This window comes from Theropithecus gelada, chromosome 19 (assembly GCF_003255815.1).
Source record: "Theropithecus gelada isolate Dixy chromosome 19, Tgel_1.0, whole genome shotgun sequence".
NCBI classification, from domain to species: domain Eukaryota; kingdom Metazoa; phylum Chordata; class Mammalia; order Primates; family Cercopithecidae; genus Theropithecus; species Theropithecus gelada.
The window spans coordinates 23,882,750-23,899,856 of record NC_037687.1 but is presented as its reverse complement, the minus strand read 5'-3'; the positions used below and the strand labels follow the sequence as shown (position 1 = coordinate 23,899,856).

Here is a 17,107-nt window from a genome sequence, read left to right as displayed (position 1 = left end):
CAATACCTTGTGAAGATTTATGAAGTGTCGCTTTTTATTCCCCAAGGGTAATATTAAATTATTTTTTATTTGTTAATTAGATTTTTAAAGACTAATCAGGCCAGCGCGGTGGCTCATGCCTGTAATCCCAGCACTTTGGGAGGCCAAGGCAGGTGGATCACCCGAGGTCGGGAGTTCGAGACCAGCCTGACCAACATGGAGAAACCCCGTCTCTTCCAAAAATACAAAATTAGCTGGGCGTGGTGGTGCATGCCTGTAATCCCAGCTACTCGGGAGGCTGAGGCAGGAGAATCGCTTGAACCTGGGAGGCGGAGGTTGCGGTGAGCCGAGATCACGCCATTGCACTCCAGCCTGGGCAACAAGAGTGAAACTCTGTCTCAAAAAAAAAAATTAATCAAATGCAGTAGTGAGAAGTGGGGAGAGGGCAGATCTGTAAGTAGGTTTGTAATTGACTGTGAATGATCACAGTAACTCACCATGTTTGAACCAGAAAATTATTAATGTTATTATTATTTATTATTATTTTTTGAGACAGTTTCCACTCTGTCGCCCAGGCTGCAGTACAGTGGCACGATCTCAGCTCACTGCAACCTCTGCCTCCCTCCACCTCAAACGATTCTCCTGCCTCAGCCTCCTGAGTAACTGGGATTACAGGCAGATGCCATCACGCCCAGCTAATTTTTGTATTTTTTAGTAGAGATAGGGTTTCACCATGTTGGCCAGGCTGTTCTCAGACTCCTGAGCTCAAGTGATCCTCCCGCCTCGGCCTCCCAAAGTGCTGGGATTACAGACGTGAGCCACTGCACGTGGCCAGATTATTACATTATTATTATTACTTGAGACAGAGTTTCGCTCTTGTTGCCCAAGCTGGAGTGCAATGGCGCGATCTCGACTCACTGTAACCTCTGCCTCCCGGGTTCAAGCGATTCTCCTGCCTCAGCCTCCCTAGTAGCTGGGATTACAGGCACGCAGCACCATGCCCAGCTAATTTTGTATTTTTAGTAAAGACAAGGTTTCACCATGTTGGCCAGGCTGGTCTTGAACTCCCTGACCTCAGGTGATCCGCCTGCCTCGGCCTCCCAAAGTGCTGGGATTACAGGTGTGAGCCACTGCACCTGGCCTCAAATTATTAGTTTTTAATTGCTGAAGAGATTTGTGCATTTTAGAAAACTTTAAAAATATAGGAGAGCAGAAAGAAAAAAAAGATTACTCACAATTCCTCTGCTCAAGAAATTTCATACCCCTATAAACATTTTGCCATATATGGTCTCAGTTTCTTCCATGGCTGTGTATTTTTGCCTCTGTTATCTTAATAAACTCACTCTGTCACCCAGGCTGGAGTACAGTGGTGCAGTCACAGCCCACAGCAGCCTTGATCTCCTGAACTCAAGAGATCCTCTTGCCTCAGCCTCCTGAGTAGCTGGGACAACAGGCATGAGCCACACTGCTCAGTTTATGTATTTCATTTATTTATTTATTTATTTATTTATTTATTTATTTTTTTAATGTTTTGAGACAGAGTCTTGCTCTTTCACCCAGACTGGAGTGCAGTGGCACAATCTCAGCTCACTGTAACCTCTGCCTCATGGGTTCAAGTGATTCTCGTGTTTCAGCCTCCCAAGTACCTGGGATTACAGGCGTGTGCCACTACACCTGGCTAATTTTTGTGTTTTTAGTAAAGACAGGGTTTTACCACGTTGGCCAGGCTGGTCTTGAACACCTGAGCTCAAGTGATCCGCCTGCCGTGGTCTCCCAAAGTGCTGAAATTAGAGGCGTGAGCCACCGTGCCCCAGCCCAGCTTATATATTTTATAAAAGCTGGGATTTGTTTTCACCATTAAGCGTTGCGAACATCTCTCCATATAAATTAGTTATGTTGCATCATTTTGAGGACCTTATAATTTCCTTCCTTTGGTCCTATGGAGGGAAAAAACCAACATATAATGTCTGTCATATAGATAACCGTAACTCTCCATGGCCAGTTCCTTATATTTTGTCGAGATTACTTTTAATTTTTTAGTATTATAGACAATGTGATAAAAATCGGGAAGACATTTGTGCATATCCTTGATTTACTCAAGTTAGATATCTGGAAGTGGGGTTGCTAGCTTAAAGTGTGTGCAAACAATAACCCTAAAACAATAATAGTAATACTAACAGGCTACACTTACCAAGTACCTATTATGTGCCTGGCACTGTGCTAAACATTTTCCACCTGTTGGCTCCTCAACTGAGATCTCTGTGTGGTATAATGCTAGTATTCCCCTCATGAGAAAAGTGGGATGCGGAGAGGTGATCTGTTTACACAAGGTTGCATGGTTAATTTGTGGGATCTTAGGCAGTCCGCCCCCCAGTGCCGAGTTTTAAAGCCCCATGCTTCCCTGTCTCTCTTGGTGGGGAGATAGGAGCCTCAGACACACACAGGTGCACAGGATGAGACGTACATGCAGGTGTGTGCAGCCTAACATTGGAGAGGCAGGGTCAGGGCTGCGAAGGGACAGGGAACAGCAAAGGCCTCCTGGCCAGGAAGCCTCCTGAGGACTAGCAAGGGACTGTTGTCTCTGTATTTTGAAGCCGCAAATACCCCAAATTGATTTTTGTTCTTTTTTCCTTCTTCTTTTTTTACTTTTAGTCCAGTCCCCAGCTGGCTTCAGTTTTTAAATTGCAGAAGTAATAAGTGCTCATTTGTAGAAGTAAGTAGAGTAAGTTGCAAAAGTTCCTCTTACGCCTCTAATCCCATTCTCCAGAGGTCGCTGCTGTTACGTTTTTTATGGATCTTTCTAGGCCTCTTGGGGGACATAATACAAACGTGTGTTTGTGTGTGGTGTAAGCTTTATGCACATTAACGCCTTTTTGGTTTTTTTCTACAAACATTGGCATCATGTGGATCATAGAACTTAGCGTTTTCGTTCTGCTGTTTACCGTGGCCAGCTTCCCTTCAGGCTCTGCCCTGTCGATCTCCTGCCTCGCAGCGCTATGAGTCATTTGCTGACACAGTCCCTGTCGGTGGGTGCTGAGGCTGGTCCCTGTGCTTCAGCTTCCCCATACAGCAGTGCAGGGAGCACCCTCACACATAGCATTGTGTGTGTGAACAAGGGCTTCCATTGGAAATAGCCTTGACGGGGAACAGCTGGAGCGAGGGTGTGCCTATGTCAGATTTTGGCGTATGCTCTTAAGTGGCCCCTTAACGAGGTTGTCTCAGTTTGCATTGGCCCCTGCAGTACATGAAGAAGCCCGGGGGATGTCTGACCCGCGTGGCTCTGCACCCCTGCAGGTACCTGGAAGAGGTGGGCTACACAGACACCATCCTCGACATGCGGTCCAAGCGCGTCCGTTCCCTGCTAGGCCGTTCGCTGGAGCTCAACGGGGCAGTAGAGCCGAGTGAAGGGACCCCCAGGGCTCCACCAGGCCCTGTGGGGCTTAGTGGCGGGGAGTCACTGCTGGTGAAACAGATCGAGGAGCAGATAAAGAGGTAAGCCCTTGGGCCTGGCAGGTGTGTCTCTCTGTTCCTCCTGACTGCTGGTGAAGGCCAGGGTCAGAGCATCAGCTGATGGCGCTGGGTGCCCTGGTGGCCCCTCCTCCTGGAGTATGCCGTGGGCTCCCTTGTTCCGAAACCCTCGGTGCCTTTACTGCTGGGATTTCCCTGGATTCCGTTCTGGGTACCCTCCACACACTTCCCCACGGCCTCATCTCCAGCCCTGCCCCCGTCCTGATACTCAGGCCTGCCCACTCCTCAGTCGCATGGGGTGCCTACCGAAGGCAGACCCTGGGTGTCTTGCTAGCAGGGAGTGGAGTACACGTGGTCGCCACCCTCAGGAAGCTCTGGCTTGTTCATTGTCATCAGCAGTTGTCAGTTAAGCAGAACAAGTGAGGCCACGTAGGTGATGCTAAGCACGATGAAGACCACAGGGCCAATACGTGCTTCTCTCTGGGGGGTGGGCAGGGAGGGCCTCTGTGGGCATTAAATGGAGGGTAAGCCACACGAGTGGCTGGGAGGAGAATGTGCTAGGCAGAGGGCACAGTGAACCCCAAGGTCCAGAGGCAGGAGAGGCGCAGCCTGCACAGAAGCAGCATGAGGCCGGCGTGGCTGCAGACAGCGAGGCGTGGGCTATGGGGAAGTTGTGGTCTCAGGAGTCAGTAACTCAGGGCCTTGGGCTGGGATAGAGTCTGGGTTTAAGTCAGGGTTGTGGGAAGCCAGTGGTTTCGAGCAAGGGAGTGATGTAATCTGACGTACCTGATCTACTCCGAGAAGGAAGGGCTGTAGGAGGGTCACAGAGGAGGCAGGGGGGGACCAGTTTAGGAGATGGTGTCCCTGTCCTGGACAGAGCTGAAGGACCTTAGCGGTGGCGAGGCGAGAGGTGTCATCCTCCCCAGAGGCCTTTGGGCAGTCGACACTGAAGGACTGCAGCTAAGCGGAGAGGAAAAGAGACGAGTGACTTCAGGGTTTGGTGTGAGCCTTTGGAGCAGCGTCCTCTGAGACGGGGAAGCCTGGGAGTGGAGGTTCTGGGGGCCGCCGAGGTTGTGTGAACAGGGGCCTGTTTACCTCCACGTGGAGAAGCAGAGCTCGTCTGGAGCTCGGGGGCATTTGAGCCCTAAACATAGCTCTAGTTGAACAAGCACATGGGCATTCTCTGGAAAGCCATGGCCGTCTGCAGTGCCTGCAGGAGTGAGTGTAGATGGTGCAGAGAAGAGATCTGAGGACTGCCCAGGTGCTCTCCCGCTTAGAGGCTGGAGGGAGGAGCAGGAGGAGGAAGCAGAGAAGGAGGCTGAGCCCGTGTAGCATGTCAGTGTCGTTGTGGGAGGAAGGCCTGTGAGAACGGAGTCCTGTGTTCCGCTGCGGGTGCAGCGAGTGTTCTGCGGAAAGAGTGGAGCTCTGGGGATGGCACCTGTGAGGCAAGAGGGTACATCTGCAGTGGCCTCTGCAGCCATTGGTAACCGGCAGTTGATAAGACCTCCAGGGCATCAACCTGATGGCAGAAAGGGGGAACGTTTTGCATCCATCTGTACTTCAAATTCCACCCTGCCTTCTCCCGCAGTCAGGCTGGGTCAATACCTCCTCTGCTATAACTTGACATGAAGTTGGAAGCCAGGAGGTGGAAGGAGGAGTGCCATCTGTTGCTGGGGATAGTGCAGGCTCCTGGATAGTAGGGATCGCCGGCGCCCCTCCCTGCGCGAGGCTGGCTGGCTTTCAGTGCCTCGCCAAGCATTTGTAGAATGGCCGTTTCCTCTTTCCTGCAGGACATGCTTGCCTCCTGCCTGACCTGCCCTTGTGGTCTGACTGGGCTGTGGGAATGGTGACTGCTGAGTCAGTGGCACTTTCTCATCCAGCTTTCCTTCTGACTCAGCATAGGATGGAGATTTGTGGCCAGGGTTGGGGGCTGGCCCTCTGAAACGCAGGTCGGTGGTCAGTGAGGAGCTAGGCTCCGTTTGCGGTCTGAGTGAGGCTTGCAGTTGGAATGAGCATTTGTCGGGCAGAGGCTGGGGTTAGGGCTCTGTGTGTGACCAGAGTCAAGGCTGCTTGGGGCTTTGAGGGTTAGCTGGGTCTGAGCTCTGGCCACCAAGTCTGGGCAGGCACTTTCCCATCTGAGCTTTGACCCCTGGCAGGACTCATGCCTCCTCTGCTCCGCTGTCTTCGGCAGGAACGCGGCAGGCAAAGACGGCAAAGAGCGCTTGGGCGGCTCAGTGCTGGGGCAGATCCCCTTCCTGCAGAACTGCGAGGACGAAGACAGCGATGAGGACGATGAGCTGGACAGCGTGCAGCACAAGAAGCAGCGTGTGAAGGTGAGCCCTTCCTCCGTGCCCTGCACAGCCTGGCCTGGGTGTGACCTGATCGAGGCCCTTCCCAGAGTCAACTTGGGCCTTCAGGGGCTGCGGTGTGTGCTGACAGCAGGGATATAGAGACACACAGGCCCTGGCCTGGAGGAGCTTCTGGCCAGCAGCGGCCTTGTAAATAGACACGTGCAAAAGGACGTGTTGTGGTGGAGGCAGGGGCATGTGCCCATGAAGGAGGGACCTGTGGGAGATGGCCTCGGAGCTTTCCCTGAGCCCCGGGCTTCCCATTAGCGGTCCGTTTGCCTGGGTCCCCTTCCTTTCTTCCTTTAGACTCAGCTCAGACACCCCCTCCTCCAGGAAGCCTTCTCTGACTCACCCTGGGCTCCCTTCCCTGGCCCTGGCCACTCTGGGATCCTCCCTGTCTGGTCTGTATCCCTCCTGACCCCTCCCCAGGAGGGACTGGGCCTGTCTGGGCCTCCATTCCATCTCCAGTGTCCCAGTGTGGCTCAGCACGGAGTCACACTCCAAGTGGAGTGGTGTGCACGGAGCCACAGCACTGCAGGAGGTCTAGAGGAAGAGCAGGAGGGCTGTGAGTCCAGGGTCTCAAATGCTGGCCCCTGCTCCAGACGCTTGGTCCTTCCTGTCCCTCTGAGAATTTCTAGTCCTTTTCCACCCCTCCACCCATTCTATCAGGAATCATCCGTGGTGTTTGCACCCCTTTAGGCCCACACCCTTGGGGCTGGCTGGTTGGGTAGGGCTCTCCGTCTCCGCACAGCAGCCCTCCAGCGAGGCCCAGCTGGGAACCCAGGGGACTGCCATGGCTCCCAGGCGGCCCTGGTCCAGCTGTGTGAGTTCAGGCCCATGCTTCTTTGTCTTGGCTTCAGTCTTCTCACCCTTTAGATGGGGCTGAGTCCCTTTGTCTGGGTTGTTGAGGATCTAATTAGCATGAGCTGGTGCCCAGGAAGCCCTCAGCTGCACGGTGGCCGTCCCCCAAGTGCTCATTAGGGGTTAGTCGGTGGCGCTGGTGGCACTTGGTAGTGGTGGAGCCCTCATGGTTTCAGGCACTGTTAGCGGAGCACACTTGCCACTCGTGTGCCCCTCCGAGCACCTGTGGTGGTTTCCTCTGGAGTCCTAAGCCCGGCTGCTGCCTTTCTGGGCATGCTGTCTATAAACCCTCCCCTTCCCCATTCTTTCTACAAGTGTTGAATAAACCTTGGCCCTAGGTCTTCTCTGTGTCCCTTCCCTCTGGTCCGCCCTAATGCAGTTCAGAGCCTGGCCCCTTAGTGCTGCCCGAGAGGTGTCACCAGACTCAGCCTGGGGGGCTGACATGTGGAAGGGGCCAGCCACACCCTGGAGGAGTTCACGGTGGGCAGAGCTTGACCTTGGTGACCTGGGGCAAGTGGGTTCCCGCTACTCAGCCTGTCTCCTGGCCTGTAATGTGGGAATGATAATGACAGTGTTTACGGTAGCTTTTCACAGATTTGGGGGTTAAGTCGTGTCTGCGAGGTGTAGTCAGTGCTCGTTCAGTGAGTGGAATTTGCTCTTGTGCCAGCACAGCAGCCAGTGCTGTGTTCATGGCTGCAATGCTGTGGTCCATTCGTCCTCACTTGTTTGCATCTCCATATATTCACATACGGACACCAGTGCATATCTGCTCTCCCCATAGGCAGATTGTTGCATTATCTGACTTTTCTTCTTCCGAGGCACCGTCCTGGGGAACTGGAGCAGGCTGAGCCAGGGCTAGGCCAAGGGCTGCATGAGGGTGGTTTCAGGCCAACCGGCCCTAGTGGTAGCAGCTGTCCAAGGCCCAGCAGGGGGCGCTGCAGGGCAGCTGGCTAGCAGCTGAGGCAGCCCCATGAGCAGAGACAGGCCCAGAGCCCCGGCTTATCTGTTCCCAGGCATTGAGGAGGCTTAGTCTGTGGACAAGAGGCCCCCTGACTTGTCTGGCTTTCTCCATGCCCCAGCTCCCATCCAAGGCCCTGGTGCCCGAAATGGAAGACGAGGACGAGGAAGACGACTCCGAAGATGCTATCAATGAGTTTGATTTCTTGGGCTCAGGAGAGGATGGGGAAGGGGCTCCAGACCCTCGGCGGTGCGCTGTGGATGGGAGCCCCCACGAACTGGGTGAGCTGAGATTTTCTGGCCAGCTCCTGCTTGCCTTCCCCGCTGAGGGAGTGGGAGCAGGCCCAGGTGCCTGCAGCCGCTTCCTGTGCAGGGTCTCTCCACCGGATGGATATGTTTCCTGAGAGCAGGGTAGCCAAGGAGAGCAGGAGGCCCAGGCCATGGCGCCGGCCCCTCACCCCTTCCCTGGAAAATCCCTGTGGAGACACAGGCAGGCTTGGCTCTTCCTGAAGTGGGGCTGCCAGCCCTCCAGGGCGGGCGTCTAGCTCTGGCTGGCCTCAAGGAGAGAACAGGATGAGGACCCAGTGGGGGAGAGGCAGGTGGGAGGGCCACGTCTTCCTCCCTGTCCTGTGATTCCCAGCTAGGAGGGCTCTCAGGTCACGTGGGATGGATGGCTGGGGCCTGAGGCCTAGGCAAGGCAGTGACCTGCCCACTGCCCCACGGAGGGGCCCAGTCAACCTCCTCTCCTCTGCCTATGTGCCCCCCCTCTCCGGGGCCAGAGCTTCACAGCCCCCCAGAGTGGCAGGGAGCCCTCAGTGTGGGGAAGGCGTCACCTATGCCAGACTGGGTTGGAACTGCTGGGTGACTCCGGCCCTATGCCTTGACCCTGCAGAAAGCCGTCGGGTCAAACTCCAGGGCATTCTGGCTGACCTGCGTGATGTGGATGGGCTGCCCCCAAAAGTGACCGGCCCGCCTCCTGGCACACCCCAGCCCCGGCCACACGAAGGTAAGAGGCATCCCCCACCTGGCCCCAGTCCTGCGGGCCCATGGCAGAGGGAGGCTGCAGAGCTGAGCCCAGGGCTTCTGTGTCCTCAGGGTCGAGGCCCAGCCTCCAGTCTGCAGCCTCCCTGCCCCAAAAGTTCGTCTGTCTGTCTGTCTCCCTCTCTTTTTGTCTGTCCTGCCCTGTCTGTCTCTCTGTCTCTTTCCAGCTGTGATTCTTCATCTTGTCCTCTCCCTGTCTCTCTCTCTCGCTCTTTATCTCTCTCTGCCTCTCTCTGTCATTCTCTCTCTCCCTGGCCCTCTCTGCCCCTCCCTCCCCTCCCCCTACCAGGTTCCTTTGGCTTCTCCTCAGACGTCTTCATCATGGACACTATCGGGGGCGGGGAGGTGAGCCTGGGGGACTTGGCAGATCTCACCGTCACCAACGACAACGACCTCAGCTGCGATGTAAGTTCTCTGGGTGCCCCCCGTACTGTCCCCATTGGGCATTGTGCCCAGGGCTAGCCCCTGCAAGCTTTGGGTGCCACCCGTGCCCTGCTCATGCTGTTTCACAGAGGGGTGCAGATGTAGACACTGGAGGGACTTGACTGCGGTCGTCGAGGCGCAGGGCCTGGAAGACTCTGGAGCCCGTGTCTTAATCATAGTTCCATGGCTCCACCACTCAGTGCCCCTCCCACCCTGGTGATTTAATTTGGGATGCAGGAAGATGACCTCTAGCCACGCCCTGCTCTGCCAAGTCAGGCCAGTCTCGTATGAATGGGCAGTTGGGCTGAAATGAAATGTTCCAGGCCTGAGATATGTGGACGGGCCTCTGGGCATCTGGGAGCCTTTGGCCAGCTGGGAGCTTTTGGTGTGAGTGCATGTGCACATTTTACTGTGACAGAATGGGATCTCCAGTGTTGGTGACCCTAGCGAGGCTCGGGGGTGGGGGGGTGACTGCTGTGAGATTCAGGAAGTGGGGTCAGAGCAGAGGCCTGAGAAGTGGAGCATGCTATGGGGTCCCTCTGCACGCCCCAAGGTGTCACTCCATCTTGGGGAAGAACAGTGTTCTGAGCCCCGCTAGGGGAGGGGGTGAGTGAACCACTCAGTAGCAGATCCTCTGGCCTTAAAGAACTGTGGCAGAAGGGATGGCTGAGGCAGGGATGTCAGCTGGGAGCCCATCTTGGGGCATGGCACTGAGGCTTGCCTGGTACTCTGCTCATCATCTCTCTTGAGCCTGGCCCTCTCCAGGTCCCCCGCTGGGTGAGCGGCACCAGGGCACATGTAGCGTGGTGGACAGAGGCCCCCACACCTCTCCCACCGTCCCTCAGGGCATGTGCAACATGGCGAACAGAGGCCCCCACACCTCTTCCACTTGTGCACTGCCTCTCCCTTCAAGGTCACGTATCTGCTCTCCATGCCCTCGTCTCCTCTGGGACTTCCTGGCCTCTCAACCTCTCTCGCTGAGGCTACTTTTTTTTTTTTTGCTTCTTAAGAGAGGATCTTCCTATGTTATCCAGGCTGGTCTCGAACTCCTGGGGTCAAATGATCATCCTAGGCCTCCCAAAGTTCTGGGATTACAAGCATGAGCCACTGCGCCTGGTCTGTGGCTACTTTGACCTGCCCCTAATCTGCGCCTTTCAGGGGTGGCAGGAACAAGCCATGGCGTTCCCCTGCTCTAAACAGTTCCTCAGCTCCTCATTTCTCCCAGGCTTTTTCTTAGTGTGAAATGCGCATTCCTCTGGGGCTCACCACCCAGTGCCTGCCTCATCCCCTGCCACTCTCCTTGCTTCCGCAGCCTGTACCACTGACCTCTCAGGCCTGGGCCCATCCTTGCTGCCTCAGTGCCTCAGGGCCTCTGCACGGGCCCTTTCCCTCACCAGGGCCCTCTCCTTATCTGGTGAGGTCCTGCTGGCTCGTGCTTCCTCAGGAAAGCCTCGGTGGCCCCCAGGGAGGAGGGCAGGCTGCCCGATGTCTCTCTGCGCATCTTTAATTCATTGCCCTGCTCATGGCTTATGATCCCACACACTTGTGGGATGGTCCAGTTGTGTCCCTTATTCCCCTTCGTCTCAACTGCAAGACCCTGAGGGGTCAGGCTCACCTTTGTCTCTCCAGAGCCCAGCACAGTGTGGGGACTTGTTGGGCGAGTGTGGAGACTCCGCCCAGCAGAGGAAGGGGAGAGGTCCCAGCTGGAGCCCAGGCTCTGAGGGCATTCCTGCCAGGGTCATCTGGGTGGAAGGGAGGGGGCCTCAAGCCCTGGGTGTCAGTGTCTGCATGACTGCTGGATGGATGCAAAGACACTGAGGCGGCTCCCCCCAACCCCAGCTGTCTGACAGCAAAGATGCTTTTAAGAAGACATGGAACCCCAAGTTCACCCTGCGCTCGCACTACGATGGCATTCGTTCCCTGGCCTTCCACCACAGCCAGTCGGCTCTGCTCACCGCCTCCGAGGACGGCACGCTCAAGCTCTGGAACCTGCAGAAGGCGGTCACAGCCAAGAAGTGAGGGCAGCAAACTCGGCCGCGGGTAGGGGCATCTAGGGATGGGGGTGACAGGGTCTCAGTGACATCAGGCTCCTCTATCATCCCACAGGAATGCGGCTCTAGACGTGGAACCTATCCATGCTTTCCGGGCTCACAGGTAGGGAGGTGCCCCTGAGCCTGCTAGAAATTTCGTCCTAAACGTAGCCTGACCCCTGACCCACTCACTGCCATCCCGGGAGGCACATGGCAGGAGGCAGAACAGCAGGGGCTCTGAGTCCCCGCGCCCCTCCATGATATACACAGCCCTGGCTCCTGGGGCTCCATGCTGACTTTCACATACCCTGGCAGCTGGTGCTCAGCACAGCCCTTCAGGGGAGGAGATGGAGGTGGGGTGGGGGAGGGCAGGGGACAGGTAGCTTGTCCAGCTAGCATGGCCAGAGCCCCAGTCACTGAATTCCTTTTGGCCATCCTTGAAGAATGCTAGTAGGAAACTTTGGTCCTGTGGCCAGGGGAGGCTCTGAGCTTGTCTCATCCCCCTTTCCGTATCTTTGTCCCTTCCAGGGGCCCAGTGTTGGCTGTGGCCATGGGCAGCAACAGTGAGTACTGCTACAGTGGAGGGGCAGATGCCTGTATCCACAGTTGGAAGATTCCAGACCTCAGCATGGATCCCTACGATGGCTATGGTGAGGACAACGCCGCCTGCCTTCCCCTCACATCCGCTGGGGCCTGGCCGTCCCCTCCACGCACGCACACGTCACGTCCACTTCTTGCCCAACACTGCAGGCCTCGGGAGTGCATGTGATGGCTCCCCCATCTGCTGTGTTGTGAGCAGCACGATGTAGTGCGTGGCTGAGGGACGAGCCAGCCAGGCTGGGAACGATGGCTGTGGGAGGAGGTGGTGAAGCTGCCTGAGAATCATGTGAGGTGGTGTCCAGAAGGCAGAGCTGGGACCGCCCAGGCTGGGAGCAGCCCATGCACAGGCGTGGCTGGCCCTGGCAGCCTCTGCTCTGCCATGCCGTGTGCTCTGTGTGTGGGGATCCACGAGCGTCTCTGCGTGGTTAGGGGGAGGGCATGTCCAGAGAAAGCAGAGAAGGTGGAGTTAGCTGGGCCAGGCTGGAGGGAGTTGGGGCTTTCTCTTTGGAGCATCTAAGACCTAAGTAGGGAAGTGACCAGACTGTCACTCCTGTTCAACATCTGTCCTCCTGCTCTCTGCCACAATTTTTTTTTTTTTTTTTTTTTTGAGACAGAGTCTCGCTTTATCGCCCAGGCTGGAATGCAGTGGTGTGATCTTGGCTTACCGCAACCTCTGCCTCCTGGGTTCAAGTGATTCTCGTGCCTCAGCCTCCTCAGTAGCTGGAATTACAGGCATGCACCACCGTATCCAGCTATTTTTTGTATTTTTGGTAGAGACGGGGTTTCATCATGTTGACCAGGCTGGTCTCGAACTCCTGACCTCAGGTGATCCACCTGCCTTGGCCTCCCAAAGTGCTGGGATTACAGGCGTGAGCCACTGCACCCGGCTCTGCCTCCTCTTGATCATGTACCTGGCCCTGTGCTTGACCTTGTCCGGGCAGAGTTCAGAGGTCTTTGTCTCCTCTCAAGGGGAGGACAGACTTTAGAGAACAGGCTCACCTGCATAAGGTCAGGGTCGGTCCCAGCCACATTAACCACCACACTTTCAGTGTCAGCAGGCCAGAGCTGCTGGTGTGGACTCCAGCGACCAGGGAAGCAGTGGTTGGACCTCTGAATGACCAGGGGGCTTTGGAGAGACCAGGCAAACTCATGCACTGGGTCACGGGCTGAAAAGACTGCTTGGGCCAGGGCTGGGACCAACGCTTGGCCAGCACAGGCCGTGTGCCACTCCTGGGACCACAGAACCATACTGTTCCTTCTTCCTTAATGGAGTCCAAAAAATTCTGTATTGAGTTCTCAGTTTCTGGGCCCTGCTTGGGGAGACAGCCATGAATAGAGGGAAATCCCTGCCTTCTGGAGCCCTAGAACCTTCCTTGGAAAGCTAGTGGGCAGTGTGAGCAGCTGCCGGGCTGTCCTGGTGGTGGACAGTTCCAAGGGGCAGCAGGCATGAAGCGGGTGCATGGGTGATTGGAGCCCAGCCGCCTGGGGCTTGGCAGAGCTGGGGCTCTGGGCTGTCCAGGGAGGAGCTGACATCCCTGACACAGCCCATTTCCTCCCTGTGGTGGGTGCAGACCCAAGCGTGCTGAGCCACGTCTTGGAGGGCCACGGGGATGCCGTGTGGGGCCTGGCCTTCAGTCCCGCTTCCCAGCGCCTGGCCTCCTGCTCCGCCGACGGCACCGTCCGCATCTGGGACCCCAGCAGCAGCAGCCCGGCCTGCCTCTGCACCTTCCCCACAGCCAGCGGTGAGTGGGGCCCTGAGTGGGGGCCCCAGCACCTTACCCTGGAGCTATGCAGGGCTGGAGGCTATCAGAGTGGTTCCCGCTGAGGCCCCAGGCCTCCCACCCACAGTCCCCCACCCTGGGGCAGGGCTGGGTCTGAGGGTCCGTTCAGCAGCCTTCTCTTCCCTGTGCCCTCAGAGCACGGGGTCCCAACCTCAGTGGCCTTCACCAGCACCGACCCTGCCCACATCGTGGCCTCCTTCCGCTCTGGCGACACTGTCTTGTATGACCTGGAGGCTGGTGGTGCCCTCCTCACGCTGGAGTCCCGGGGCAGCAGCGGTAAGGGGGCTGACATCAGCTCAGGGAGTTGGTCTCAGTGTCTTGTGGGCCCCACTTCCTCCTGGGGCTTTGGTGACCCCTTGCCAGTCAGCTCAGATGACTCCCCTGTACCCTCGGGCCCTGAGCAGGAAGGAAGTCGGGTCCCAGTGGAGGGCCCCCCGCCCTCACAGCCAGAGCACTGGGGGGGCCGAGTGGGGAGAGCGTGTCAAGGCCACTCCGTCAGGCCCTCTTGGTAGAGTGGCGGAATGTGTTCATGTTTGTTATTCCTCTTCCCCCAGCCCCAAAACAGGGCCCAGGGGCTGCTTGTGCAGAACCAGCACGGCGGTCAGGGATGGGAGTGCCCTCGCCCAGTCCCCCTCGACATCCAGGCAGAGGCTGCTGTGGGGCTGTCACGCTGCACTCGTGCCTCTGTTCCAGTCTTCCTGATTTTCCCCTTGACAGCCTTCCCTCTTCCTGCCTTTTTCCTTCAGGTCCAACCCAGATCAACCAAGTGGTGAGTCATCCAAACCAGCCTCTCACTATCACCGCCCACGACGACAGGGGCATCCGCTTCCTGGACAATCGGACAGGTGAGGCCTAGCCCCTTGTGCTCGCGGTGGGTGGGGAGGGCCAAAGGCAGGCAGCAGAGATGCTTGTGTCCCTGTGGGAGGCTCTGGGAGCGTCTCCTCCAGTCCTTCCATTCTCTCAGTCGAGGCTCAGAGTGGGAGGGAAACCTGCCACCCGCCCCTCTCGCCTCAGGTAAGCTGGTGCACTCCATGGTTGCACACCTGGACGCAGTCACCTGCCTAGCCGTGGACCCCAATGGCGCATTCCTGATGTCAGGAAGTAAGTTGGGCACACTAGTTGCACCAGGGTTGGGGAGAAGGGGAGGAAGAGGCCTGGGCACTGGCTCCAGGCGAGTGTTCAGTGGGCCCGGGGGCCAGGGCTGGGGGAAGCTGGTCTGGGCAGGAATGACAGTGGTGACCATAGAGGGCAGGGGGCAGCTGGTCTGGGCGGGAATGACAGTGATGACCATAGCGGGCAGCACAGCCCACTGGGGCACTCCTCTGGGGCACTGGAGCTGCATCGTCTTATTCGGCCACTAAGCAGCCTGTGCGGTTGGTACTTTGATCCCCAGTTTACAGATGTGGGCCCTGACGCCTTGACGCTTTGTAACTTGGCCATTGAAGCTTCGTAACATCAGTCCAGGTCTACCTGGGGGTACCTGCAGGGACTTCTGTGCTCCCACTCTGCTGTCTCTGGATAAGGGCATTGAGGCCAGCAACGCGGCTGTGCTTAGAAGGGATGGAATGGGACGTAGGTGGGTGGAGGAGACTGGAGGTTGCTGTGGGGTGAAGGGTGAGGCCTGCAGTGAGTGCAGCAGTGAGTGTGTGTGTGCACAGAGGCGCAGGCCGTGGTGTTGGAGGCTGTGGCTGGGCTTTGCCTCTGGGCCTGTGCTGGCAGCCTCTGGTGGGTGAGGGGCCGGTCAGTGAACTCCAGCCCAGTGCCCAGACAGGGCTCTATTCTGGGGGCCACTAGACAGTGGAGGGAGCTAAGCCTTTGCCCTGCCTGATCCTCTTGACCCTAAATCAGACCTCTCCTCACCAGGGCCCTGCCCAGCCTGCTGTCCTCTCCCCTCTTCTCCCCAAGCCCCTGCTCAGGCTCTTGTGGCCACCCCCGCCTCCTGCCTCAGGACCTTTCCCACCTGTCCTTTTGCCTGGAAGGCTCCCTGCATTCCTCCTGGGGCCATTCTGTCCTCACACTGAGCGGCTGGGTTGCTTTCTTCTTTCTCTTCCTGTCTCCCAGCTGCAGCGTCAAGGCTGCGGGACAGAGAGAGTTGCCTGTTTTGTTCACTGCCCGCCCCTCCGCCCCGGGGCTCAGTGTGCAGTAGCTGCTCAGGAAATGCTGGGGAACAAGATGGACTGTGGACAGGAAGGGACCAGGGTTCTCCTTTGGGTGGGCCTCAGGAGGTGATGAACAGAGGGTGAGAGAGGAGAGTTGAGCCCCACTTCCCCTGAGGCCTTTGGACAAGGCCAGGTGAGGGGTTCCAGGACTGCGTCTGAGCGAGGAGCCCGGTGACCACCCCTTCTGCCCCCGACCCCTGCTCAGGCCATGACTGCTCCCTGCGTCTTTGGAGCCTGGACAACAAAACGTGCGTGCAGGAGATCACAGCCCACCGCAAGAAGCATGAGGAGGCCATCCACGCCGTCGCCTGCCACCCCAGCAAGGCCCTCATTGCCAGTGCTGGCGCCGACGCCCTGGCCAAGGTCTTCGTATGATGCCCACCTGGCCCTGCCCTGGCCGCCACGCTGGCTAGGGTGCGGGGCCGGGCAGGTGGGGCTGAGGTGAGGGCAGAAACCCCGCAACCTGAGTCCCTACATGTCCATGCCTGGTACTCCTGAGTGTGCTGAGCCCCGCAGTCCAGTCGGGCGTCCTGTGAGAATCACTGGGGAAGTCCTGGGCATGCAGGGGAGGGGCTGAGGCCTGAGAGGTGCCCTAGAGGCGGCGGCTCAGTCTCCTCTCCCTTCTCTCTCCCACAGGGGACTCCCAGCCTCACTGGAGGTGCAGAGGCCTGGCCTCTGTTTGCCGTGGAGCCTGGTGGTGCTAACGGCCCTTTCCCCAGGAATCCCTCCCCCACGGCTGCCTTCCCCAAGCATTTAGCCTGGGGATGGGCCCCTTTCAGGAATCACCCCTGAGGATGGCCTCGGGGTTTCCCCCTGTGCCCTGACAGCCACTCCTGGTATCAGAGCTGCCTTCCAGAGGGCAGCACAGCCAGGGCTGGGTGTCTTTAGGGATCACTTTTTCCAAGACTCCAGAAGGTGCCAGGTTCTCCCCTTGAGCTCCTGCTGCCCCATCCCCCATCCTCCCAGACCTGGGCAGGAGCTGTGCTGGGAGAAAGGGTGGCAGCCAGAAGCCTCGGAGCTGAGCCCCGGCCTGGCTGCCCCTCCCCTCTGGCCCTCTCCACTGCTTTCCAGACACTAACCATGGCCTCCAGGCCAGGGATTGCCCAAGACTCCTAGGGCAGCCCTCCCAGCGCCCCACGGGGTCGCCCATGGGCAGAGATGGCTTTCTTATGCCCCTCCCTGGGGCATGGAGGGTGGAGGGGGCCCCTGGGTCCCCCTGAACTCCCTGTATATCTGTATAAATAACGAGATTTTCATGGCGCTGCCCCACCCACGTTATCACTGTGTGATGGTCTCAGTCAGTCTCCTCCCTGCCTCCACTCTTTCCTCTATTTATTTCACTCTTGTTTGGTTCTACCGTGCACTCTCGGTCCCCTTCCAGGTTCCTGTTTATAACCCCTATCCCCTCTGCCCCCATCTTGTATGTGAAAACTTGTCTCAATAAACCCTTTGGAGTAAGA

At 57.5% G+C, this 17,107-nt stretch overlaps 1 protein-coding gene across 3 annotated transcripts in view; it reads left to right on the top strand.

Moving 5' to 3' along the window:
* Window positions 1–17,107, top strand: part of STRN4 (striatin 4) — a 27,100-nt gene extending 9,993 nt beyond the window's left edge. The window contains exons 5-18 of one of the 3 annotated variants that reach the window (XR_003116789.1): window positions 3,274–3,471; window positions 5,639–5,780; window positions 7,736–7,895; window positions 8,506–8,619; window positions 8,965–9,059; window positions 10,917–11,092; window positions 11,184–11,231; window positions 11,636–11,757; window positions 13,279–13,449; window positions 13,624–13,764; window positions 14,235–14,333; window positions 14,503–14,589; window positions 15,853–16,088; window positions 16,284–17,107. Coding sequence is in view for 1 of the 3 variants with exons in the window: in XM_025365810.1 (XP_025221595.1) it covers window positions 3,274–3,471; window positions 5,639–5,780; window positions 7,736–7,895; window positions 8,506–8,619; window positions 8,944–9,059; window positions 10,917–11,092; window positions 11,184–11,231; window positions 11,636–11,757; window positions 13,279–13,449; window positions 13,624–13,764; window positions 14,235–14,333; window positions 14,503–14,589; window positions 15,853–16,022 (1,744 nt within the window). In the remaining 2 variants the exon portion in view is untranslated. Of the gene's footprint in view, window positions 1–3,273; window positions 3,472–5,638; window positions 5,781–7,735; window positions 7,896–8,505; window positions 8,620–8,943; window positions 9,060–10,916; window positions 11,093–11,183; window positions 11,232–11,635; window positions 11,758–13,278; window positions 13,450–13,623; window positions 13,765–14,234; window positions 14,334–14,502; window positions 14,590–15,852 lie in introns of all 3 variants that reach the window. The other 2 variants (XR_003116788.1, XM_025365810.1) reach the window with 2 other exon arrangements.